Source organism: Sander vitreus, chromosome 12, assembly GCF_031162955.1.
Source record: "Sander vitreus isolate 19-12246 chromosome 12, sanVit1, whole genome shotgun sequence".
Taxonomy (NCBI): domain Eukaryota; kingdom Metazoa; phylum Chordata; class Actinopteri; order Perciformes; family Percidae; genus Sander; species Sander vitreus.
The window spans coordinates 16,803,448-16,829,329 of record NC_135866.1 but is presented as its reverse complement, the minus strand read 5'-3'; the positions used below and the strand labels follow the sequence as shown (position 1 = coordinate 16,829,329).

Sequence of the window (25,882 nt, the reverse complement as noted above, 5' to 3'; positions counted from 1 at the left end):
ACAAGCTGGAATCAAATCATTTTTACTTTTGTCTTAAAAAAATTACTCAAACCGACTAATTGATTATTAAAATAGTTGGCGATTAATTTAAAAGTTGACAACTAATCGATTAATCTTTGCAGCTCTATTGAGCTATAAAGACTCTTACCTGATAGCAGAAAAAATACTTGCTTCATGTCTGGAGAAACATTACACATGGTGAGAAAACCCCTCATATATGATACCCCAGCTAACCCTGTGATTAGCAGTTGAGCCTATATTACTGGTGTGCAATTTTTATTACAACAAATGAGCTAAGGCTGCAAGTCCTTATCGGAAAACCCTTAAAACTTAAAGTCCAGAGTTCTCATCAGTAAATTGCATTACATTTCCGTCGCTTGTCTTTATGACCCTCATTGCATGTTCCACTTTAGCAAACCAGAGCTATATTTTGCAAGAACTACCTGAAGTATATATTATGTAATATATTGTAATAAAACATGGCACTAGCCTAACTAAATGTAAGTTTTGAATTAACAGTGGGTAGCTCTTATTTCTCATTTACCATTTTGAAGTATATGATAATACCAAACTTTACTGGATCTTATGTGACTTATCTTATCAAACTGGGAGATAAAAAAAACACAAGGAAAATGACGTATTTCCTCCACGTTCTAGTTTCAGTGTATGAGGTCAATGAGTATTTTGCAAAATATTAGGGAGAAAGAGCTTTTAATTTTAACTTTGTCAACCCTCAACCAGGTCTGGGTAAATTCTCATAAAATAGACTTGTCCCAGAAACACTACAAACCACTATGTATGTAACTGTTAAAGAGCCAGGGCATTGTATATTTATAACCTTTATTTAAATGTGCTTTTGAAGCTTCTGGAACACACAACTAATAACTAAAACTGTAAACTGTAAACTGACTTCTCTGTCAGGTGTGTAGGTGTCTGACTGGCCAATACAACTGACAATGACATCATCTCACAAAGAACATACTATTAAAATTGCCTGAGCCAAGGTTTGTGTTTCTTCAGGAAATTATAGGAAGAAAAGGGAAAAGTAATAACTCTGTTAATGGAAGAGAGAGGGGGAAAGGCACAAAGCCACCCAAACACCCAAATTAAGATTACCCAACAAGGCAAACTATTAAAAAACAACAATTACAAAAGCCGCCCCTGTCTGATTGGGGCTCAGAAGAGGCTGTTTGCATGGTGAACGCGTCTGTGGCATGCTGAAGGTAACCGCAGTGCAGGGCAGTCCACTTTTTGTCAAATCTTAAACCAGGTTGTGACACATTTTTTTCCCTTTCATCTATTATAACTATACCAAATTAAGAATGACCCTTAACATGTTTGGAGACAGACAGTCACACATTTAATGTGGGACAAAGATAATCAGGAACTACACCAGTATAAAACTAGTCCTCCTTACAGGCCCTATAGAAACAATCACTGCAGTCCCAAAGGTTCATATTTCAGCAGATTTCTCAGCCCCAAAAAGGAGAATAACCGAAGAGGAAGTGAAAATACAAAATGCTATGATATATGTTAAGGCAAAGTTGGAGAACAAACCTCAACATCTGAATGGCTCTGTCCCCTAACAGGATATTGTGTTGCTACACTCAGGATGCACAACATTTTCTCTTCATCAGCAACAGTGCAATATCACTCTGCTTTAATAAACTCGCAAGTAATCGTGTGCCTCCTTACAGCTATCATGGTACTATTAATATATAGACTATCAGTGAATTAGTGACTTTCAGCACCCTTTTTTTGTGATCAACAATTTTTTATTAGAAAAGATTGAAATGTTACATTTACAGTCACATTTACTCTGAACATGCATAGCACAAACTACAGTACGACATTCAATACATAGCTCATGAGAGATAAGTATATGAAAGATAGCAGTTACAATGTCAAAATTAGCTACTACGTATAAAGCATTCCCCAGAAAATAATTAAAAAATAAAAATAAAATAAAAAATAAAAAATAAATAAAACATATATGTATAAAATAAGTAAAAAGAAATAAAAAGAAACACCCACAAATCTACATTCAGGTCAGAGTTTTCTGTTTCACAAGGTGGTCTTGGATGGACATACTTTCAGCACCCTTTAATGCAATCATGCACTGTTGAAAGCAACACTGGTTGCTTTGAATTTTTCAAAGGTGTTTGGGATGGTCGCTGGTATATTTAAGAAGTTGCAGGGATGTACTAGGGTGTTCAGTATGACTTCTAAGAGGGCAGTAGGGTATTGCAAAGTAGAATTCAGTGGTTGCTTGGGTGTTACCAAGAGGTTGCAGGGCTGTTCAGGCAAACTAAGACTTTAATAGCAAAAAGGAGTGGGTGGATATGGATTCAAAGTGGCAGGATGTCTTTTGTCTCTCACAAGTCTAAAGCTTGTGTGTTTGCGTTGCAAGTAATTTACAGTACATAGTCAGCTCTGATTGGGCAGTTCTTTTCTTACATTATTTATTGATAGTTTGACAGCAAAGATACAATGGCTCAACAGTCTTAAAAATATATAGCACATAATCATGCAGTAACAGACTGACTGATGTATTGATTCATGCCTCACACTAAGCCCTCAGCACTCTCACAGCCTTTTCTCCCTGTTGAGAAGGTACCAGATACACCAGGGCAGGTTGCCACTAATCAAAATGCCAGGGGTTCAATTAATAAGATGGCGTGTTTGTTGTTTGTATACTGGGCATATTAAAAGACAGTACATTAGTAACTTGCATGGATAAATGAAAAGAAGCATGCCATCACTGACCAGAGAACTTGACACAGTACTTCCTGCTATAAACGCATCATTCTCTTTCAAAGTTTATTCTCTTTCTTTATTGTTTCAGAACATCCATGTCATCCCTATTTCTGCAATGAAAAGTCAGCTCTTGCTAGTGTCCTGAGCCTTTGCAGACACCAGTGGCAGATATCAGGAATGTGCATCAAAGTATATGAGCGTTGATGCTGCACTTGACCATTGGATTTGATGACTCATGTTTAGCATAAATCTCTTACACATCATTTTGTTCCAGGACAGGAAGTGAGTGGGGCCACTTTTTGCCATTTCTGGAGCGTGACATCCGTGCAAGCAAGACTGTGTGTGTGTGTGTGTGTGTGTGTGTGTGTGTGTGTTTTGTCTATGCTGCCCCTACTTCCCTCCCAACCCCCCCCCCCCTTTATACCAGTAGCTAATGTTGAAATGTGCCAATCTGAAACATGACACTTTATCAATGAGAAGAAAAAAACTGACAGTGTCAGTAGTATTAAGAGTCCCTCCTTTGCATGTCCATGCTCATAAGTCATCTGCTTGCAATGTGTGGACAATGTCTGTTACTCTGAGACTTATCAGAAGAATGCTGACCCAGAGGATAACTCTAGCAGCCTTTGTGCTCTTCATCCCAACATCTCAATGTTCAACAAGAAATGGTACAGTATGCACTCAAGCTTTCTTATGTGACATATTCTGCATGTAAGGGCTATGTTGCCGATATGTATTGTGGAAGTGAGTGTAGTTCTAATCTGTCACAGTACAAAAAAATAACTATGTTTTGAAAAGGAGCTCCAATTGAAAAATAACATAGTTTATTGAAAAGTGCTTTATTTTATGAAATTAGATGTCTGCACTCAAAAAATATTTTGTGAAATGAATGGTGTCAGTAAATCCAGTTTGGGAAAAAAACTAAACATTTTAAACAAAGTTCTTGCACTGACTGTGAAAGAACCCAATAAATGCATGTGCAAAAATAGAAGTTTGTGCAACATAATTTGATTTTTTTTTTTTTACATTTCTGCAGAGTCCCCATTCTCACTCACTAACAAGGCCACTGATTTCTGTTTGCTGAAAAGATCAACCCGCTGCCTTGAGATGCGCTGGACAACCGGTGATCGTCTTTTTGCTACCTCAACCAGAAAGTGCCTGGGAGCTCAGGGCAAAAGTGTAGGGAGTGAAGTAAGCCTCTACGATTGTGACAACAAGAGTGAGCTACAAAAGTGGGAATGCAAGAATGAAACATTGCTTGCCCTCAAAGGCGAACAGCTCTACATTGAAGTCAAACCTGATGAAACAATTGCTCTCTCCAAAACTGTCGGGTCGAATAACGACTTCACAATCACAGGGACATCCAGCGGTGCTTGTTCGAGAACATACAGAGGTACAGTATAAAAACTGAATAGCCAAGTCTTTAGACTGAAGGATAGAATACATGAGCAAATATGCATGAGTAGTTTTACAGGGATTCATCAAACACCTACAACATGATTGATACTAGTGTCAGGTGACGTATGATCAAGTTAAATGATGAAGTGCCTCCTCACTAGAGTTTGGTTTTGCACGCCTGGAGTAATCTGTAGTAAAGAGAAGATCAAAAAATAATAATTGAGCAAAACAATTCATCTTTGCATAATAATTTATTTGCAATAGTTCAATTTAAGATTTTATGTGAACTACCTCTTTTTTTTCCCTTTTAGAACTTTACACCCTTGAGGGAAATGCGTTTGGGAAGATCTGCTCGTTTCCCTTCCTGTACAAAGACCGGTGGTTTGGAGACTGCACTACGTACGACTCCTCAACGAAGCGTCTTTGGTGTGCGGTTGAAACAAGATATGAACATGAACAGTGGGGATACTGCCCGACTACTTGTGAGTACTGCATTTATGATTTTAATCTCACTACAGTGAGTAAAAAGCATGATTGGTGCCATACCAGCACTACACATATGTATCTTCAGACAAATTAATTTGGTTTCAGAGCACACATTAGATTATACTACATGTTGTTGTTCACTAGTTTAGACAACGTATTTGATGCTTAACACATAGCTTTCAATATAGGAGCAACATTTAAGGTTGTAGTAATACAATTAAAATGTTTAGATGACTAAAGTATTTAGTTTTCTCTGTTTCTGTATTGATGCACAGCATCAGACAGCTGGGTGAATAACATTGTAACAGGAGCGTATTACCAGCTCAACACACACTCGGTTCTGACTTGGGCCCAGGCTGATACCAGCTGCAAACAGCAGGGGGCCTCCCTGCTCAGTCTCACCGATCTTCACGATCAGGCTTTTGTCTCAGGTAAGATGCCACCTGGTGGATGTTTGCTTGTATTTAAACAGATACACACTGACCCAACACAGTGGTTAGATTATACAGATATTAAAAACTGTTTATATCACATGGATTAAAACTATTTTGTTTTTCAATCAAAAGGCCCTTAAATAAGCATTCCATTATGTTATGCTTTTAATTATGTATGATCATATACAGTATATGCACCATTTTTTGATAAATTGCCATTTGAACTGCAGTTTAATGCATCCATTCTAAAGAAGTAAAAAACATGTATGCAGTCTAATGGCCAGTATCTGTTTCATTAGAATACTTATAAACATTCAAAAAAAATATTAAATACATTTTAGAAAGGTAAGACTTGATGATTGATCTTGTTCACAGTGCAGTTCTCCATGTTTTAGGCGTTTCCAATGAGATTTAATTGCATTTATTGTTATTCAATTGGATAACAGAGACAATGATTGTAGCTCTGTTTTAGTGAAAAAGCAAACAGGAAATCATAGATGAAATGACTACCGGTTACTTTTTGCACCCATTTTTCTCAACTTGATGTATTTGTATTAGTTATTTCAGGAAAAAAGAGTTCCAGAAGCTTGACGTCCATCTACTGTTGCGTTAAACATTGAGTTCAAGGATCATTGTGACACTGTGAGCACAGAGGAGAGATTGTGCAATCCATTTTGCTCAGGAGTGATATGAAGCCTCTGCACTTTGGTTGCAAATCTGAAGGTCTCATAGGAACTAAAGTGCCCCAATCTCGCTCAATTTATTCAGCATAACTTTATCACAGATTATTAGATACACCGATACATACAGCGTTTGTTTTAGCCTTAAAGATACTTATTAGGAACATGATTCATCTTGTAAGATTTCCCTTGTGTGTTTTGATGCGTTTGGTTTATTGTTTTGTGCTAGAGCTTGAATTCTGTCTTTTTGCTGACCTGTTGCAATGAAAAAGAGGAACAATATGGAAAAGAGGAACAATTTATTTACTCTGTCCTTTTCCTTTTTATATTCTTCTCAACCACACAAACACAAACACACAGCACTATTGGAATCAGGAAAACATAAACTTTGGATCGGGCTGGTCTTGGACCCAGAACATGGCTGGCAGTGGTCTGATGGGAAGCCCTTCTGTTATCTGAGATGGAGTACAGGTAAGTCTTCACTCCAATAAAACAGCCTGAAACTTTCATGTTATGTTTCACCCTCATGGCACTGTTTCTAGACACAGGGAGATTTTAAAGATAAAGAAGCTCTAAAAACCAACTGTGCACTACCTTCCCAGCACCAAACAGTCAGCGACTAGCTGGTTATCAAAGTGGAGCATTTAGCAGCGAAAGAGACAGACAATTCCCTCAGGAGTTGGTAGAGAACAGAAACATTGCTAATAGAGAGTAAATATGTGACTTATCAAGTTGCAAATCCAAGTGGAAAAACATCAGCTACTGCAGGTTTAAATTTTTTTTAACAAGGCAAACCCATATAAAAACATTTTCTTTTCATCTTTTTTTCTTTACTCTGTAATTCTACTTTTTATCTCTTGATTAGATCCTATCAATTCTCCATTTAATGTAGTGTTATTGTATATATTGTACTAGATTACACAAAATGTTATACCTTGTATATGATATCAAATTATTTTAGATAAAAGAAAACCAGGCTGTATTAGTCAGTTTATCTAGTTAAGTGGAGGTATAAATGCAGTATTCTATTCATTGAATATTCTATTGAATTTTCAAGGATGCAATGAATGTGGATCTCCACTTTTATTTTAGGAAATCCACTTCCTAATCCGGGACACAACTGTGCATTTCTTGACTCTATTGGGCAGCACACTTGGCAAAGTTCATCATGCGTCAAGAAACTGGGCTACATCTGCTACAAAGACGGGGCCCCGCCAATGCCTCCACAAAGTACAGAAACATAATCTCCTCAATTTTATTCCAACCTCCTCTGGCTGTTTCATGTGATGACGTTTACTCTATAATTTCAGTCAATTAATCCCCTTTATCTTTTGCTCATCAGTTGAGCAAGGATTTTGTTCAACCCCTTGGATTCCCTACAATGGCCACTGCTTCCACCTTCATCGTGCTACGCAAACATGGTCTGATGCTCAAAGAGAGTGCCGCAAAGAAGGCGGGGACTTAGTGAGCATTCACAATGTGGAGGACCAAAGCTTTGTCATCTCACAACTTGGATTCGGTACGTCAAGACAAAAGACATTAAGACAGTCCAACCTTCTGTCTGTTTTTGCTGTAGACCGATTTTAAAACGTCTTTTTTGTATTCAATATAAAAATCCCAAAAACTCAATAAGTCTGAATAGGAAGGGAGGACACGTGTACACTGTATACATGTGTATTAGGACCTATTAGTTTTATTGCTGACAATTGTCCATGTTTACCAATGTTCGCATTGTACCAATAGCGTCATTAATTTCAGTTTGTAGAACATAATGTTAACAGTGTAAAATGTTTTCCGCTGGTTGACATGAGGTACATTCTTCACTGCAGGAACCTCTGATGAGCTCTGGATTGGACTGAATGACAGGAAGACAGAGGGGCTATTTGACTGGAGTGACCACTCTACTGTCAGCTTCACCAGCTGGGAGTTTGGGAAACCGTCTGTCTCCACTGATACAGAGGACTGCGTACTCATCAGGGGAGAGGTAAGGCATCCTGGTATTATCCATCCTATTTGTGCAAAAAATATTCCATCTCATTACCACCCAGAAAAAAACAAAAGAGAAAGAGAGAGCATTATGAATATGAGTATATGTAGTCTATCTATCCAGTACATTCAATCCACAAGAATGCAAATGTTTACAGTGTTGTTTTCTTGCAGAATGGGAACTGGGCAGATCGCTCGTGTGATGAGAAACATGGTTTTATCTGTATGAAGCAGAGTGCCACTGAAAGCACCGGAGATGAAGTAGATGTAGATATAGGCTGCAAAGCTGTGAGTACATTTGCATGTAATCTATGAAAATAGTAGATGACCTCTAAATCTGGGTAATCAAAGTGCATGATTAAACCCAAAAATTTATTTTGAAAACTGGTTTTAATATCACGTTCAGTGGGAGGTCAGCTAAGCATCTCTCTCATGTAGATTCAATGTCTTTCATGAACAAAATGGATATGGTGCATTTTAAAATCACAACTCCTCAGTTCTAATCAATGCTCGGTTTCCTACAGGGATGGAAAAGACATGGTTCCTACTGCTACTTTGTAGGAACAGAGACAAAGACGTTTGATGAAGCTAAAGAGGACTGTAAGACCTCAGACTCCTACTTAGCTGATGTTTCAAATGGGTAAGAACACTTCATGTTTTTATTAGCCATGGTATAACTGTGTTTGCAAGTACTAAACAGTATATTTCACATAATTCAATGAGACCTAAAAATCTATGAACTTGTGTAAATATTTTCAGGGTGGATAATGCCTTCCTCGTCAGCTTGGTCGGGTTGAGACCAGAGAAATACTTCTGGCTAGGCCTCTCAAACCAGAAAGACATTGATCAATTTGTGTGGACCAACACAGACTCAGTGAGGTTTACTCACTGGAATGCTGAAATGCCAGGTATGGAGAAAGATGCAATTTTATCTTTAAAATAGAGGGCATAAACAGCAGTTCCACAATTTACATTCCACAATTTTTCTCCTCAACAACTCAAGGTTACAAAAAGGGCTGCGTTGCCATGACAACTGGGATTTTGGCCGGACTATGGGATCTGCTGCCCTGCACCAATCAGGAAAAATACATCTGCAAACACCTGGCAGAGGGGGCAGTTATAACCGTTGCACCACAGACTCAAACTCCTCCTCAGTGTGAGGAGGGTTGGATTCGAGTGGGAACAAGAAACATGTGCTCCAAGGTACAACCGGAGGTCAACCTCAGCTAAACAAAATTAAAACATGTTAGCCCTACCTGATAATACCAACAAAACAAGACAAGTGTCCTGCCACAATCACCATGATATATTAAACATGTCCCCTGCAGGCAATTCAAATAAAGCAAACACGCTCCCTCCTCTCCGGCTCAACGAGCCAGATAGAGAGAAAGCAGCAGTGGTTGAGCGAGCTAGAAAGTGAATGAAGGGAGAAAGCCACGCTGGCAGGAACAAAGCTGTGAATCAGAGGAATAAAACGTTATTTTCCGATTGTTTTACAGTGGTTACATTCTAAAGCACAACCCTGCGGAAAGGAGCCGCACTTTGTGTGAATGCAGAGCTTCATCCTGTCGCTGCATGTGTGTCTGTGTCGGTCAAACCGACCCAGCACATCCACACAGCGATGTAAAGACACAGCAGACAAACAATGTTAGCAACCAGCTGGTGAACATCGTGTAGCATTTAGCAGCTAAAGAGGCCGATATTTGCTTCAGGAGTTGGTGAAGATCATAAACAGAGCTAAAAGAGAGTGAATATAAATAAATATACAAATGGTATGATATACAACAATTGTTTGTCTATCAAACCATATCAACTGAAAAGGTGATAATATGTGAATGTTGTGTTTACAACTTGTTTCTGCTGTTCCTAAGTGACTGAAAAAAAAACATTGTAGGTTTAGAAATGGGTCGCATATATTTTTTCTTTAAGGAAATAAATAATTTTTTCTCTCAATGATACACACATCTTGGCTAAAATAAATATAAACAAGTCTATTTAAATAATCTATTCTACTAGTGTACATACCTGGACTAGGCTACTTTAATCAGGCTTTCACTCTTGTGTTCAAGTTTTTCACAGGGCCTCGTGCAGATGAGAAGACCTGGTTTGAGGCCAGGGATTACTGCAGGGCCATTGGAGGAGACCTGCTCAGCATTCACAGCGCCTCTGAGCTACTTGTTGGACGGTATAAGCTGGTTAAATACAATTTTAACTTAGAGTTGCAGCACAAGACACCTATAAAAAAAGATAACACCCATTAATATACATTATTAAATACTTCGGTATGCAAGAAAAAAAACAAAAACTGGCTCATAGAGGCATTCAAGTGTAAGTTTCACACTTACAGTGAATAAATAAAAAGTAAAATTAAATAGAATACAATATTTACTCAGCTATTAAGACGTGATAATTGGCTCAAGTACTTCTTCGCTGTGGTACTCATCGCAGAGTTTTTGTTCAGCAGACATGGAAAAGCCTGGATTGGACTTCATATTCCTGACACGAGCACTGGTTATACATGGAGTGATGGATCCGCGGTTAGTTAACTGTGTTTTACTTTTTACAACTTAATCTACCCCATCATATACCCCAAGAAACATTTCTTATTGTTTTCTAAATGTTTCCATATTTTTGTTATTACTTTTTGATTCCAGGTAAACTTCCAGCACTGGCAAGAAGGAGAGCCAAACAATCACAATAATGATGAATCTTGTGCTGAATTCAGAATCTATAAGTTGGATGAGGCCGGGTCTTGGAACGATGTGAACTGTGATAGTTACAATGACTGGCTGTGTCAGATCCGTGCAGGTACAGTTGAAAAAGTTACTCATTTTTTGTCAGATATCTTTTGTCTCTTCTGAAGAGAAATCATTTTTAACCTTCATCCAGGAAAAACTGACTTGTGTATGCATGCTATTTCATGCCTTTGATTGCCTTCTCCAATGCTGCAAAGCTTCCCACAAGAAATATCTTCCCACAAGAAATATCACGAACACATCTCCAACAACAGGGATTAAGAGTTGTTGATTTGACTAATTACAAAGATGATTTACATTATATTTGGCCGGTAACCAGATCAGATATTTAAACTATGCAAGATGGAAGAAATAAACAGCATTTCTGTTTAGTTTAGATTTTTACAAGAAAACATAATAAGAAATCTACAGACAGTAGAGGTAACAAATTAATTAACTCAGGACAATCAAGTGAAACTTTCACAATGGTTAAATCATCAATATGATTAATTAGACCACAGAGAGAGTAATAGGATAAGTTAACATGAATGTAAATTAAGTCACTTTCCCAGCCAAATCTATATGTTTGCTGGTCTACATTGACAATCTATATATTTAAGATCATTGTCCTGCTGCATTGTCCTTACATTTGAGGGACTATGTATGAAAAGGACTATGAACCTCTATGATTGCTGAAATTCAGCATTTTAACCTTTGATATGTTTTTTATAATGTACACCTGTATAAACTTAAAAAGCAAATACTTTTTAAATGAACATTTCATTTTTGGACAAGTAAGGTCAGGTTATCAAATACTGACTCATTTATTTATTTATCTTGAACAATCAACAATGTTACAAGACAAAACAACAACAACAAAAAATATATATAAAAGGGATTAGTTCGAGAAGGAGCAGGCGGAAGCAAATAGCTTATTTGGTCCTGCCCCTATTTCACAAAATCAAATTGATACAAAATAAGTTGATATGCAAATACAGTATACAATTTTTTCAGTCTTACAATAACTTAAAACAGTAAAACAATATACAACAATACCTTTATGTTACAATTCCGTTCCTGTGTTTCAGTCTATTCTTTTCTGTATTGGTCAAGTAATGATTTCTTTAATTTATTTTTGAACGGAATGATATTATGGCTCTGTTTGATGTCATTGTTCAGTCCATTCCATAAGGTCACCCCGCAAACTGAAGAACACATACTCATGAGATCAAGAGAAGTACTCTACGTCTGGTATATTAATCAATGCCAACTTATTTTGCTCACTTTGGCAAGAAACATGCTACATACTGTTACTGTTGACCGTACTGTTATCCATAGTAACTCACAGTATGAGTGGTCAAACCTACAGTATGCCCATGCTACTGCCATGCTCCCTCTTCTGATTTACATTATCTCACAATACAAGATTAGACTCAAAATAGGGTACAGAGTGGGGGGCTGGCATATTTGTTTGCTTTATTTCTACATGAAATGAACACTTGTTTGTGGCCTTACAGGAGTGACTCCAAAACCACCTCCAAATAATACTGCGGTGGGTAAGTTGACATTGTATAACCAAACACACGCCCAGGGTGACAAACACATAAAATGCAACAAACTAGTGATGGCTAGTTTAACTTCAGTCACATTTAACCCGTTTTGGTCCACTTGAGCAGACCAATATATCTTAAAAAAACGCAACCAAACAAAAATACAGCACACTTGGTGTAAGTAATATTACCGATTCTAGCTGGTACCATTAAAAAATGTTCACTTTGATGGTGTATAACACATTAGACATTAAGATTGTATGCTGTAAAAGATGTATAACAGGAAGAAACTTCAAAATAAAACACATAAATTGTCAATATGTTTCTAAAACCTTCGCAGACTATAACACCACTTCAGATGGTTGGCTTGTGTGGAGAGGGAATCAGTATTTTCTGAACACAAATGCAATGTCCATGGAGGATGCTCGTCACTTCTGTCAGCAGAGGCATGGTGACTTGGTATCTGTCACCAGTAAAGATGAAAACCAATTCTTATGGAAAAAGGTAGATGTTTGATTGTGTTTTTGTTTGCTAAACAAACTTGTCAAATTTTACGCATATTGAAAGAACTTACTAACTAGAAAAGTAGGACTTAAAGCTTATGTGTATTTCTGTGTGTGTGCGTTTACAGATTTCCAGAACCTATAGGTCCTATTATTTAGGTTTGTCAGTGGATCTTGATGGGTCATTTTGGTAAGTATTAATGAATGCCATTGAATGTAATATAGGGAATCAGGAGGTTAGAGAAAACACTTTGGCCTATTGATTTATTTATTTTTTTGTATTAATGGCTCTTACAGTAGGCAGGCTGGCAGCCTAAATAGCACAATAGTTCATTTTATTTCCCCTTAACTCACTCATTCAACTCATAAACCTTTTTAAGCAGCTTTAATGCTTCAGTTTGACTTCATAAGCATTAGTTCTTGATTTTTAGTGGGGATTTTCAGCTACATCGCTAGATTTTATTTGTCTTCTGTTTATTTACCATGCAAAACAGCAAAAAGTTGGATAAAAAGTTCTAATGTGAAGTCATTATTGTTTGCATGATTTCACATTATGCTTCAACTAAACCATGTGTGCTTTAAGGTGGATGGATGGTTCTCCAGTGGCGTTACAAAAATGGGATGAAAATCAACCAAATTATAATGCCTTTGATGAGAACTGTGTTTTTATGAGTTATTATATGGGTGAGTAATTGCAAACTGAAGAATGACAAATTAAAATGTTCTGGATAAGATTAGATTAAGTAAAACGTTGCTGGTGAAATGTTACACATTATATATTTGCTGTACTTACAGGCTTCTGGCGTACTTGTAATTGTGGCCAAGAGCAACAGTCCATTTGTAAACGAGGAAACTCAGCACCAGTCAACACCACTGCCGCCCCCACAGTTCCTCCGAAAGGTGGTTGCCCACTCAAGTGGACCAAGTTTGACTCCAAGGTCAGAAATCATTGTTGACAGTTAGTTTAGATCTTCAGTGCAAAACTTCTTCTGATCTGAAATCACTCTCATTTAAGAGCCTTTGGGACTGAATTGATTAGTCCAGATGTGTTTTACAAAACTGTTATTCAACATCTGAAGTGAGTGGTAAAAGAATCAGCTTTCAAAATTACAGTATGCCACACCACCTGTCCTGTTTTATACAACATGCCCTTATTTAGGCAGGTGTTGCAACTATTGGTGTATTACAGAAAATGGAAGGCTTGTAGTTTAATTTGGAAACCCTACATGCATAAATGGTATGATGTAGAAAATCCCCCGATAATATTTATCAATTATTGTAATGTGCCATAATCCAGTTATACTATTCCAATACAGAGTAGCCTAGATGCATATTTGAAAGTATAACTAATAAAAGTACCTTAATTATGCTTCATATACTGTATAAAGGAAAGTAAATAAAATTAGAAAAAAGCAAATTGTGAATTTATCAAATGTGGAACACCATTTTACATGATGAATTCAAACGTAAGACATCAAATGTGAAAACATTAAAGTCACGTGATAAAATTACATGAAATGTTTTTCATGTGATACATTTTAATAAGAGTTTCAGACTTGTACATATATGTAAAACATCTTTTTTCACATGTGTTTTTTGTAAAGAAGGAGCAAATAAATACAGAGTTTGGTGAATAAGCACAAAAACATGTTTAAGATCAGATCAGATGGCATCAAAGCATATTGAAAGATGGCTAGTGTTTAGTTGTAGAGTGAAAAATCACTATTTTATTTCTCATCTGCAGTGTTACAATATCATTAGTAACCGGAAGGCCACCTGGGAAGACGCAATGAGACAGTGCATTTCCATAGGAGGCAATTTAGTCTCAATTCCCTCAAGGCGTGTGCAAGGTTTGTTCTTCTGTTTTTTCCAAATATCTTTTATATTGATCATAATCGTACATAATCGTGTGTACAATGTAAATAGAGAATGTGAAAGTTCAATCTTGACCTTGGAAAAAACACCAAAAATATCTTTAGAATTTTTTTTTCATATTGATTTAAATCTAATTTAATCATAATCTTGGATAAACGGCAAAATTAAACCTTTGTAAAAAGTACCGTTGGAAAATACTTCATTACTACCTTTGAAATTTTCAGCATTTTTGACCACCAAAATGGCTGAATCAGCAACTACAGACCTGTGGATTGGTTTAAATTGTTTAAAACGAGATGCGTTTTACTGGGCCGATGGCAAAGCAAGGCAATTCACCAACTGGGGCCATTCTGTAAGTATGCACAATCTACTAGCTTGGTGTTTGAGGTACTGTTTAATTGAAATAAAAACATTTTGAAATATTATTTATCTTGTTCTGCTCTTAAGAAACATCGACGTCCTCCGGGGGTCTTTTATCAGAGATGGAATGAGGTAACATATATCAAAAATATCATTCCTTGTTACTGTTAGCCATGACATAGAGTGTCATGACAAACACAAATGACGAAAGTGAAAAAAGTGTGTCAGCTGACAAACAAAGAGTTAGTCATCAGGCCAATCAATCAATCAATCAAGCTCACTGCAAATTTACCAGGCAGTCAGCATAAACTTTGATGTCACACTGAAAAGATTTTTGAAATTCTAACCACTCCCAATGTACTTCACTAGGAAGAATGTGTTGTGATGACCAGCAGTTCCACCTTTGGCCTTGGTAAATGGTTAATTAAGTCCTGCAATGACACCAATGGATACGTCTGTCTTCGAAATCTTGGTGAGTTCATCCTTTTTCTCTTTTAGAAATTGTCCGAGGCTTAAAAATGAATCATGCAATATCTTGTAAGTAAAGTATGTAGGTCTTACATTAAGCAATTGGTTTACAGCACCATTCTGCCCAAACATCAATATGCATTCCATGCAGTAGACTAAACATGGTTTGGAAAATTGTTCACAGTAAAATTAACCTACAGTTCCTGAGACAATAATGACGTCTGTAAAAAAAAAAAAACTTTAAAAAATGGATTTATCTCTCATCTCAACAGACCCAAAAACCAACCCTCAGCCAGAGCCAGCAGTTACTAACATCTATGTTAATCTGGGAAATGACAGCATCAAGGTTGAGACTAAAAATCTGACCTGGGACGATGCTAAGAAACAATGTGAAGATGATAAAGCCAACCTGGCTAACCTGCGAACTGAGTGGACGCATGCCTATGTGGAGCTGCTGGCTATGAATCTCAAAGCTCCTCTTTGGATTGGATTGAACAAGAAGCAGGTACAGCGCTGCAACCAACTAAAATTACTACACTGTAGCGCAAAAACTCCTACAGGCTAGTTCCAGGGAAAACTGGAACCTTAAAAAAGTAGTCGGATACTATACAACAATTACGAATAACTAATTTACTAAAAATGATTAGCTTTTATCCATGACATGTAACATAGAACCCTCACAAGACAGCTGACCATCTACTCTGTGGTGTCATATAAAAGCGTAGATTTGTTTAATCTATTTGGCAAAGAAAGACATTTTAAAAAGCCATTTACAATGCATGCCCAAATTCAAATGTTGATTTGATAAATTCTTGCTTTCAGACAGGTGGTTTTTTTAGGTATATTGATGGCTGGCACCTGAACGCTGCTAACTGGGCTGAAGGTGAACCAAGCAGAGACCAACCTTGTGTGTATATGGATGTGGATGGAAAATGGAGGACTGCTTTCTGCAATCGGACCATGAACAGTGTTTGCATGCTGTCTACAGGTATGATCACTAGCAGGCAATGTAAATGAACACAATCCAGGTATCATGCTGAGTGTCAACTACTGTAGGTTAAAGTGATTATACTGTAAATGCTTTAATATTCTTTATTTTGCTTACGCATTTGGTATACAGTGTGTGAGATGTTAGCTTGTTGCTTGTTAGCAAGCCATAAAGGAATACTTAATCCTTCAGCTGATCTAAAATATGTCACCAAATCTTCCGATACATGGTTTTCACGGAATAGAGCACTACTGCAATGTTCCTACAACAGTTCTGTTTTAAGATGTGGTCTTGTTACTTTATATCCACCTTGATGTGAGTTTGTGATTTCAACAGTCTTCGATTATAGAAATTCATGAGCACTGAAAAAGGTCAATTCCCAATACTCTAGCCTTTATCCAGGATCTTGATCAGAGCTAGTTATTAGAATGACAGTATATAAAGTTCACTGCATTTAATAACTAGTAATTAGTTGATCCCCTCATCATTGTTTCTGTCACTCACAGATGTGCCACCAACAGAGTCAACCAACTTCCCAGGGATTTGCCCTGAACAGACAAACGTGGAGTACCAACAGAGTTATACCTGGCTGCCATTTAAGGGTCATTGTTATTTGTTTATGACAGAGGAAATTGAATGGGCAGATGCAGCTAGCAGCTGTGTCAGGCATGGTAAGAGACACACAGGCAGAGAGAATTGTGTGCAGAGAGAATTGGACAATTTAAGATCAAGGGTATGATGTGTTGTTTACTGATGTCAGCAAAAAGGAATAAACAGCAACTAGTAATACATGTTTAGTAATTGTTACAACTAGACTGTTTTTTGTTGTGAAGGTGGAATCCTCGCTAGCATTGAAGATACTGATGAGCAACAATTCATTAAAAGCAATCTGGAAAGATTTCAAGATAGCCACAGTGCTTTCTGGATCGGCCTGTATAAAACTCATAAAGGTATGATTACACTCTTTGAAAAAATATTTTCAAGAAAAAAAATGTATTTTTCTTGTAAACAAACAAAAGTTTAGTTTACATTCTTTGTTCCTCACCAAAAACGCATTGTGTGTATCTTTCAGAGCTAACAAACCAAACACATTAAAACCTGCTTTGTTGGGCGCCTGTGTAGCTCACCAGAGCATGCTCCCATATACAGAGGCTCAGTCCTCACCCTTCGGCCCTTTGCTGCATGTCATTCCCCATCTCTCTCCCCTTTCATGTCTAAGCTGTCCTAGCTAATAAAGGTCTTAAATGCCAAAAAAAAAAATCTTTGGAAAAAAAATCCTGCTTTGTTTACATCCATGTTTGTTGTCTAGCAGTCTTCTTCTTTACTACCTTTGATGGTGCATTGATGTATATCTTGGTGCTTTACCGTCACCTGTCAATCAGTGGAATAATGTGAAACAATTTGCTGGAATATGTATCACGTCATCATTTGAAAAAAGTGATAAATTAAGTTTCTGTTTGACCCTAGGGACATGGTTGTGGTTGGATAAAACAGTCATGGACTACACTAACTGGGCTCTAGACGATAGTAATAATGACTTTGCAGAGATCGGAACCTTAGATGGGGCTTGGAGGACAGGTCGCAGATGGCACGACAGAGCATACATCTGTGAAACACCCAAAGGTAAGATCATCATACCAATGTAGTTGAATGTATAGTGTTTCAATAAGCACTTCTCACTCTCACACTTAAAAATACTCAGGAGTAAGAGGGAGCCATAATCATACTCTGTTAAAGATCAATTTTCCCTAAAAAGTTACTAAAATTGATTTTTCTTTTTTTTTAAACATACGTTGCGCGTTTATGATTGTACAGTTTATATTAATATGCGGCTTGTTTCCAAACAAGAATAAGGGCCATCCTCCTTCAACTGCCATCAAATCAACATCCAGATCAGATCATCTTTTGCATCTTGGTTATTTTACTGGTTAATTTATGTGGATTCCGCTAGGCTGGACAGTGACAGGGATCAGAGTCTTCCATCTAGGGGAGCTCAGACCTGGATGTGGAGATGGTCAAACTACACATTGTTATTCCTTTAAGAGTGTTACTTATCTGAGCATTCTTCTTTTCCCAACAGTGATGCCCAAAGATTCAGGATCAAAAGCTGGTAAGTTATACCTTTGTATCTCCTTATAGTATTTGAATTATTTAATAATAATATTTGATAAAATGGTACATATAATGCAACATTGATGGTTATCAAAAATATAAAATAATAATATTTGAAGTCAAATTTAGATTTGAATTGTTTTGACTGACCAACATCTACTGAATTTTGTGCAGAACCTCATGGAGGTCAGGATCCTCGCAGTCGTGTCCACACAAGTTTGATAGTTGTGCTGATCATTGCTATCACTTCTACACTGATAGTCATTGCATTCTTTCTCTACAAGAAGTCTCCTCGTCCCTTACCCACCTTTGACAATCCACTCTACTTCGACAGTGAACGATCCCAGCCCGACGTGGTCGATACCAATAAACTGATAGAGAATGCAGAAGTAGAAAACCCAGAGCCTATTATAACTCTGTGATTTATAAAGTAGCAGAATCTAGTGGGACATACACTATACTGTACTGTATCCCAGACCTTTGTATTCACTTTGATGCTTCATTAGTGTTTATGCTTTGTTTGTTTTTTACTATATTTGGTATATATTCAGTTATTTAACAATATGTCACTAAGTGTTAGTTTCAATGGAGTTGGCAATGTCTGACCTCATGGAACAGAACAATTTAGGCTCTAGGATGTCTCAATGGGAATTATTGGTATTTGATTTTGTCTTTTTATCTATGATTAAATGTATATAATTGTTACATGTTATGCTTGTGCTCACTATATGCTGTTCATTGCTTGTAGTGCCTGTGACTGTTAAATGAACATTAAACTTGGCACTAAGCAATTGAGTTCTATCTCGTGAAATAAAATAACACAAAATAACCAACAATGCCTTCATTTTGGTAAACTGCATGTTTTTATTATTTATTCAATTAATGCAGAAGCAAAGAGCACCTTTCTCCAACCCTATCCTAAGCTGTTGGATACTAATACCTAAGCTGATACTTACACCTGATGGCTGAAGGAGGATGGCAGAGGTCAGAAACTCTCAGAGATAAAAATGAGAAAGAATCCCACATAAAACCCATCAAGACAAATGTGTTCAGTACACATACCAACTAATCCTTAACACCAACTTCCACTTAAAGAATCATGAATGTAACTTTGCATTGTGATTATTATGTAATGTGTTACTTACTAGTCAAAAGCTCAGTGAAAGACAGTAAAAGCCACAAAAGCAATCACATGGCAATAATTCAGTTGAAGATACATGACGGTTCAACTATTAACCATTATAAACAGCACATGTTTAAGCAAGTTTTTTTTTACTGAACTAAAGGAAACAGTGCAGCAAACCAACTGACTGAACCTACATGAACTAAGATAAGACAAAATTACTGTCATTATACTGTCAACTTCAAATGACAAACACAAACTGTAAAGTACAGTGGAAGGAGAAGTTTGCTGTGGAGGCAATGTTATCTTTATAAAAACATGCATACCAGCTGGCTGGAAGAGAAATGTTGGCCTATTTCCAATGCCAACAGCACACCTTAGAATAGAGATGCAGACAAAATGACAACACATATTGAAAGTTGAGGTATTGAAGAGTAATTTCCACTATAGTTTTGATCTTGTTTGTAAATAGTTTTTTTTGGCTACATTCCAAAGAAGACATGTAAGTTTAGCTTTTCTGTGTTGTTAAACTATGTGTTTATTTCAACTAAAACTAGAGTTGTCCTAATCCAATGCAAGGTCCTTCATTAAGTCCACTACACAAACGCAAAATTATCTAAAATATACTCCGCTGTCTGGGACGCCTGTAACAGGTGTAACCAGTGTCCTGCCAACCATACTCATATGTTCTGGTCTTGCCCCAAACTAACAACTTTTTGGATGGGCATTTTTGACACCATGAGTAGAGCCTCCGGGCACATTATCCCCCCCTAACCCTTTATCAGCCATTTTTGGCATTTCCCCTGACGCTGACCTCCCTGTTGTACTGAGACGGCCCGGCATTTACATCTGTGCTAGCTCAGAGACTGATCCTGCTCAACTGGAAGCTTCCCCGCCCCCCTACACACGAGCGTTGGATTAAAGAGGTGCACGACAATTTGAAGCTGGAGAAGCTTAGATCTTCTTTGAAAGGCTCCATCTCGACATTCCTAGAGACGTGGAACCAGGGTTCGAATTATGATTTCATCTTTGTGGGGGTCTCTTTAAAAAAATTAAAATAAAAAAAAGTAGTCTATGAGCAGCAAATTTTGAGCATTAAACATTTCATTTCCTGCATTCTGGTGAATTTGTATGCACCTATTTACCTTTTTCTGAATCAATGTATGCTGGAAATATCTTTATGTAAAGGGAAACATAGATTACAATCCAAATATAAAAACATAATGGAATATATTACAATAAGGCTCTCAGGCATTCTGTAGGCCTATTGCTATTTATTCTCCTGTAGATCCACTTTTCGAATTATATCTGAGTCAGCACACATGTAGCCTATCATTTACTCCTCCCTCCTCTTTTGCGTCTTTTGTTGAGGAAGTAACCTCCTTAAATGTGCATATGACAATTATTCACCTCAATGATACATGAATTCATTTTTTTTTTAAGATTATTTTTTGGGCATTTTTAGGCCTTTATTGACAGAAGAGCTGAAGACATGAAAGGGGAGAGAGAGGGGGAACGACATGCAGCAAAGGGCCGCACGTCGGAGTCGAACCTGGGCCCGCCGCGTCGAGGAGTAAACCTCTACATATGGGCGCCCGCTCCACCAACTGAGCTACCTGGGTGCCCACATGAATTAATTTTAATGGATTAATAAAGCCCTGGACTGTAATATATGGAGGGGAAGAAAGCGGGCTTCAAAAGGACATTTCGCACATATTGATGGTAAAAGGGTCACAGTGAATGAAATGTAAGCGAGGCCTCCAGCCAAGTTCAACTGTGAACACTAAACAACAACAAAAATCAGATTAAAAAAAATTAATAAAAAAATGAATAATAATAATCTAAAAAATTAAATAAAAGGTTATAATTCACAAACAAAATAAAATTTTAAAATTTTTTCAAAGGTTTTACCTACTGTATTTACAAACTCACCCAAGGTTATCTACGTATTTATTTTCTACTTTTGCTAGTGTGAATAATTTACACAATACCTCTGTTGTAAAGTTGCTAGAACCTACTATGAGTTGTATGAATGGTAGCAACTCTCCACTGATTGGATGACATGAATATGGGTCATCTGTAGATGGATATATAGGCCGTTTTGTTTTCAAGTTTAGATGTAATGCTCTCAATGCTGAATATCATTTTATGGTTAGGACCTCAGAAAAGGTGGGTAGAACAGGAAAATGAAGGGTACAGATAAAAAACACAAGTTAAAAAGACAGAATTAAATGTGGTATTTCCTCTTTTGTGTAAAAATATGCTAGGTAATTAATTAAAGTTACGTATGGCTCTTGTAGCTATACTTTAAAAGTCAGTTAATTGTAAGGTTAACGGCTCTTTTATAGCCTACTTGGAGGAAAAATGTCTCTAAATATTTTCCTCAAAGGACATAGCTTTATTTTTTATGTAGATTTCTCAAAATATTTATACAGAATTTACCTACATGCCCATGGTCTTTTGCTAGGGGCTTGTTTTTTCTATTGCAGAGTTTACAACAACTTTCTAACTAAGTGTTTATAGAGAATATTATATATTTTTCCAGTTTTCAGGTTATACCTGATATTGTTCTATGTCTTTGTCCTTAATGTCTATTAATGCCAGGGGTCTTAAAAATAGTGTGAAACGCAAGGCTCTGTTTCTGTTAATAAGACAGATTTTTGCTTTTTTCAAGAATGTCACTCAACAGCCAATGATTGCAATTTTTGGAGGTCACAGTGGGGAGACAACATCTGGTTAGCACATGGATCAGAACACTCTGCTGGTGTAGGAATCTTTAGGTACAATTTTAATGGAAATATTCAAAATACCAACTTAGATTCTTCAGGGCATTTCCTCATAATGGTAATTACCAAAAATAATCATACAATAGTCATTATAAACATATATGGATATAACTCCTCTGTGGAGAATAACATGCTTCTTGATACCATAGAGGATAAAATATCACACTGGTTGAACAAATACCCTTACGCCTCTTTAGTTGTGGGAGGAGATTTTAATATAGCGATGAATAATATGTTAGACAGATGGCCACCAAGGAGGTCAGGGTCTCCTAACTCTGTGTTAAATTGTCTCATGGATAAATTTGACCTGGTTGATGTTTGGAGGGAACAGTTTCCAAATGACAGACCCTATACCTGGTCCAATAAGGACTGTTCAAGACAATCCAGAATTGACTACTGGTTAGTTTCCAGATGTTTAACAAAGAACAACATTTCAGTCACTATCAGTAACACCCCATTGACCGATCACAAAGTGATTTACCTCTCAATAACTCTGTCCTCGGATCAGTCCTCTGGCCCAAAAGCCTCATTTTGGAAACGTAATAGTTCCCTCCTTGAACATGATCAGGTCAAACGAAGAGTCAAAGAATTGATTGAAAACTTTTGGAATAAAGCAAACTCTCAGAAAGCTTATGGGACAAATTGGGAGCTTCTAAAATATGAGTTGGGGAAGTTTCTCAGGAGGTTTGGTGGTGATCTGGCCAAGAACAGACGAGTAGTTGAAGACGAGGTTATTAAGAAGCTAGAGTTTCTTTCTCAACAAGAGTCTCTATCTAATGAGGAAAAATGTAATACGAAATTACAAAATAAATTGGATGACATTCATAAATCAAAAGCTAAGGGAGCCTATATAAGACCAAGAAAGCAATGGATGGAAGAGGGTGAGCAAAACTCAGCCTACTTCTTTAGACTTGAAAAGAGTAAAAATGTCCTGGCTACTGTAGATCAAATTAAAGTGGAGGGAAACATTCTAAAAGATCCAAGAGAGTTAGCCATCCACTGCTATAATTTCTGTAACAATCTATACACATCTAATTACTGTGAGGTACCAACTAAATCATTTATGGACTCTATCAGCCATTGTAGAATTATATCCACAGAAGACAGAGACTATTGTGATGATAGCATAGCCCAAGAGGACGTTTTGAAGGCGATTAAAAATCAAAAAAAAAAAAAAGGTTAGGATGGTCGGGATGCGTGTTCTTCTACTTTTGTTATATTGGCGTTTGGCATAACAACTTGTTGCATGACTGCCACCAACTGTTGGCTGTAGCCTAGAGCATCAGGTGTGTGAGGCCACAATAATTTGCTGCTGTTTTCTTATGCGAGCATACAAACAGCACATTGTCAGGTGTTTGTGTTATCTGCAGGACAACGAACAGGTGTTTTTTATACATAGGCCTATTTATGAATAATTTGAAACATGTTATGTCTGTGTATGTTTCTCAGCAGAGGCGTTTGTCCACAATAAATAAGTTTATTGTCATTGAAATATGTTCAGTGAACCAAATTCGCCTACATCAAACGTCAGTTGTCAACAACGCGTCACCAACTGGGAAACTCAGTTAGCAAAATCTGGCCCGAGTTTCCCACCTCTGATTCCCACAGGAAGGGACGTGAATGATGACGTTTTCACTCGGAAAAACGTTTTTCCGATGTCCATGAATGCACGGTTAGACTGCGGGTGGGTGGGGATTTGAGGGGAAGTGACGTACTGGTTCCGCTGTGCTGTGTCAAAGCCTGTCTACGGAAAGCCGTTCCACTCCTTATTCAGCCCCATTGAACTGAATTTGGTTGCAGTTCCACCAGAGTTCCACTGGAGGTGATCGCGGTCCAGTGCTAAATGAATGAATGAATGGGACTCTATGGAGCTAGACGGCTAAATTTGTCTCCTTCGCCTGATTGTCGTTGAGAAATCTCAGATTTGATTGTAGTTTTTGCAACACGGATTATAGGTCAAAAGTTGAATGAACGAGTACTTGTGTCCTTTCGATTTCTTACAGGTTGAGTCGTTGTTGCCCATAACACGCTAGCATTCTGCTAATGAATGCTGATTGGTCAGTGAAGGACTGATTACGATCGCAGATCCCGCTTGACGGCATCCAAAGCCGAACCAGAATGTCAGAGTGAATATTTCGGCGTGGTCTTTAAAACATTAGCAAACCTCTTTCTACCACGTGTATTAACAGGGAGAGCCTAACCTGTCAGCTGTGTTGTCGATGCCTCGAGAGAACAAAGGAAGTGACTCAGAGCTTGCCGTAAAGCAGTATCTCTGGCCGTATATGTGTATGACATCATTGACATTTTAAAAGGCTTTTTAGAACAAAAAAAGTGACTTTAAAAAAATCTAACACCCAGCAGTGTGTATTTTCTTAGCCTCCCCTTTCGAATGCAACATTCAAATTACTAGACAAAAAATTATATCCTGAGAAAAGTGGATTTTGAGTGGTATAGCTCCATAGAGTCCCATTCATTCTGCACTGGCCTGTGAGCGCCCCCTATATGGAACTCTGGTGGAACTGCAACCAGTTCAGGAAGTAACGAGAGAGTGGAACTTCTTCCCTTATTAGAAATTCTTTGGCTGTGTTTACCTTGTTTGTTATGTTGTCACTTCTCAATGTTAAATTGTTAAAATCTAAATAAAAAAAGTTGGAAAAAAAAATAGGGTTGTGATGGTTGGAAAAGTGGAAAGACGACCCAAAACGGCTTTTCAAAGTTTTATTTTGTTACTGTCAACTTTGAATGAAGTATTACTTAAACGATATTTAAATTACTGTTTATTTACAAGGAGTCTGGTGGCTTTAGCAAACGCAATTTCGCGGATGTTATGTTTAAAAAAAGGATCTTACTCTTTAACAGAAAGGTCGACCTCCTTAGAGAGCCTTTCCATAATCTTGTCAGACACTTAGAATATTATTCTGAGCCTGTCAGTGGCAAAACGAGCACTTATGTGAACGTAAATACAAGCTGCACAATTGCCCTATTAACTTACGTTGTAGCTTGTTTCCCCGCTGCCGACTGCAGCGATCTTGCTTAATACAGGACCAATGTCAAATATTGTTGTTCCCATCCATAGGCGTCGATTTCGGTGGGGACGGTGGGGACGCGTACCTATCAGATTTCGTCAAGAGTAATTTTGTTCCCACCACTTTTTTTTAAAAACCTTGAGCTCAATTTAGTTTATTTAAAAAAATAAATAAAGTTCATAACACATATAATTCTTGAGCGACAGATGCCAACAAATCCACAAAAATCTCTACTATCCCCACAGGGCCGGCACAGACACAGCCGTTCTGTCGTGCAGAACTACAAATATTGTGCTGCACAATATGACTGAAGCGCCTGCACCGTTATTCCACGGGACGGTGCGTAAGCTCAGCCGCCTGCTCGCATTTCAACACCGCTCACTTGCGCTCTAACTTCGGATAAACTTTTTTTTCCTACACATCTCCAAGGAGCCAGGGACTTTTGCTTTGTGTTTGTCTTTCTCAAGGATTGTCAGATTCTATTTTGAATTCTGCTTTTTGAAAATTAAAGGCTTTCTTCTTCATAAAACGTGTCGGACATCGTCACATTTTTGTATACATTTTTATTCATTTACATTAGTAAGCTACAGGAGAGTGTCTTTCAAAACATGACCT

The 25,882-nt window shown here is 37.4% G+C and overlaps 1 protein-coding gene across 2 annotated transcripts; it reads left to right on the top strand.

Annotated features, from left to right (window-relative positions):
* Positions 1–3,257: 3,257 nt before the first annotated feature.
* On the top strand, positions 3,258–19,172 carry LOC144526595 (macrophage mannose receptor 1-like). Of its 2 annotated transcripts, none has more exons than XM_078264153.1 (31): positions 3,258–3,425; positions 3,794–4,150; positions 4,467–4,637; positions 4,917–5,072; positions 6,116–6,226; positions 6,848–6,985; positions 7,098–7,274; positions 7,585–7,739; positions 7,916–8,029; positions 8,266–8,381; positions 8,501–8,649; positions 8,745–8,944; positions 9,811–9,926; positions 10,203–10,278; positions 10,396–10,549; positions 11,994–12,032; positions 12,367–12,530; positions 12,658–12,719; positions 13,113–13,213; positions 13,325–13,467; positions 14,274–14,379; positions 14,629–14,756; positions 14,852–14,896; positions 15,134–15,236; positions 15,505–15,737; positions 16,055–16,220; positions 16,727–16,891; positions 17,054–17,170; positions 17,688–17,843; positions 18,301–18,330; positions 18,507–19,172. In XM_078264153.1, exons 1-31 carry the CDS (start codon positions 3,323–3,325, stop codon positions 18,752–18,754), a joined length of 4,299 nt encoding a protein of 1,432 aa, XP_078120279.1. In that variant the 5' UTR covers positions 3,258–3,322; the 3' UTR covers positions 18,755–19,172. The 2 variants fall into 2 exon arrangements, with proteins under 2 accessions (XP_078120279.1, XP_078120280.1); XM_078264154.1 differs by having other exon boundaries at positions 3,259–3,425; positions 10,206–10,278.
* The last annotated feature ends 6,710 nt before the right edge of the window (positions 19,173–25,882 follow it).

Bases quoted from the DNA above. Each gene is read 5' to 3' on its own strand.
- LOC144526595 (XM_078264153.1), top strand. From the start codon at position 3,323: ATGTCTGTTACTCTGAGACTTATCAGAAGAATGCTGACCCAGAGGATA. The intron at 10,550-11,993 runs GTACAGTTGAAA...GTGGCCTTACAG, and splicing joins GCTGTGTCAGATCCGTGCAG to GAGTGACTCCAAAACCACCT. The intron at 13,214-13,324 runs GTGAGTAATTGC...CTGTACTTACAG, and splicing joins TTTTATGAGTTATTATATGG to GCTTCTGGCGTACTTGTAAT.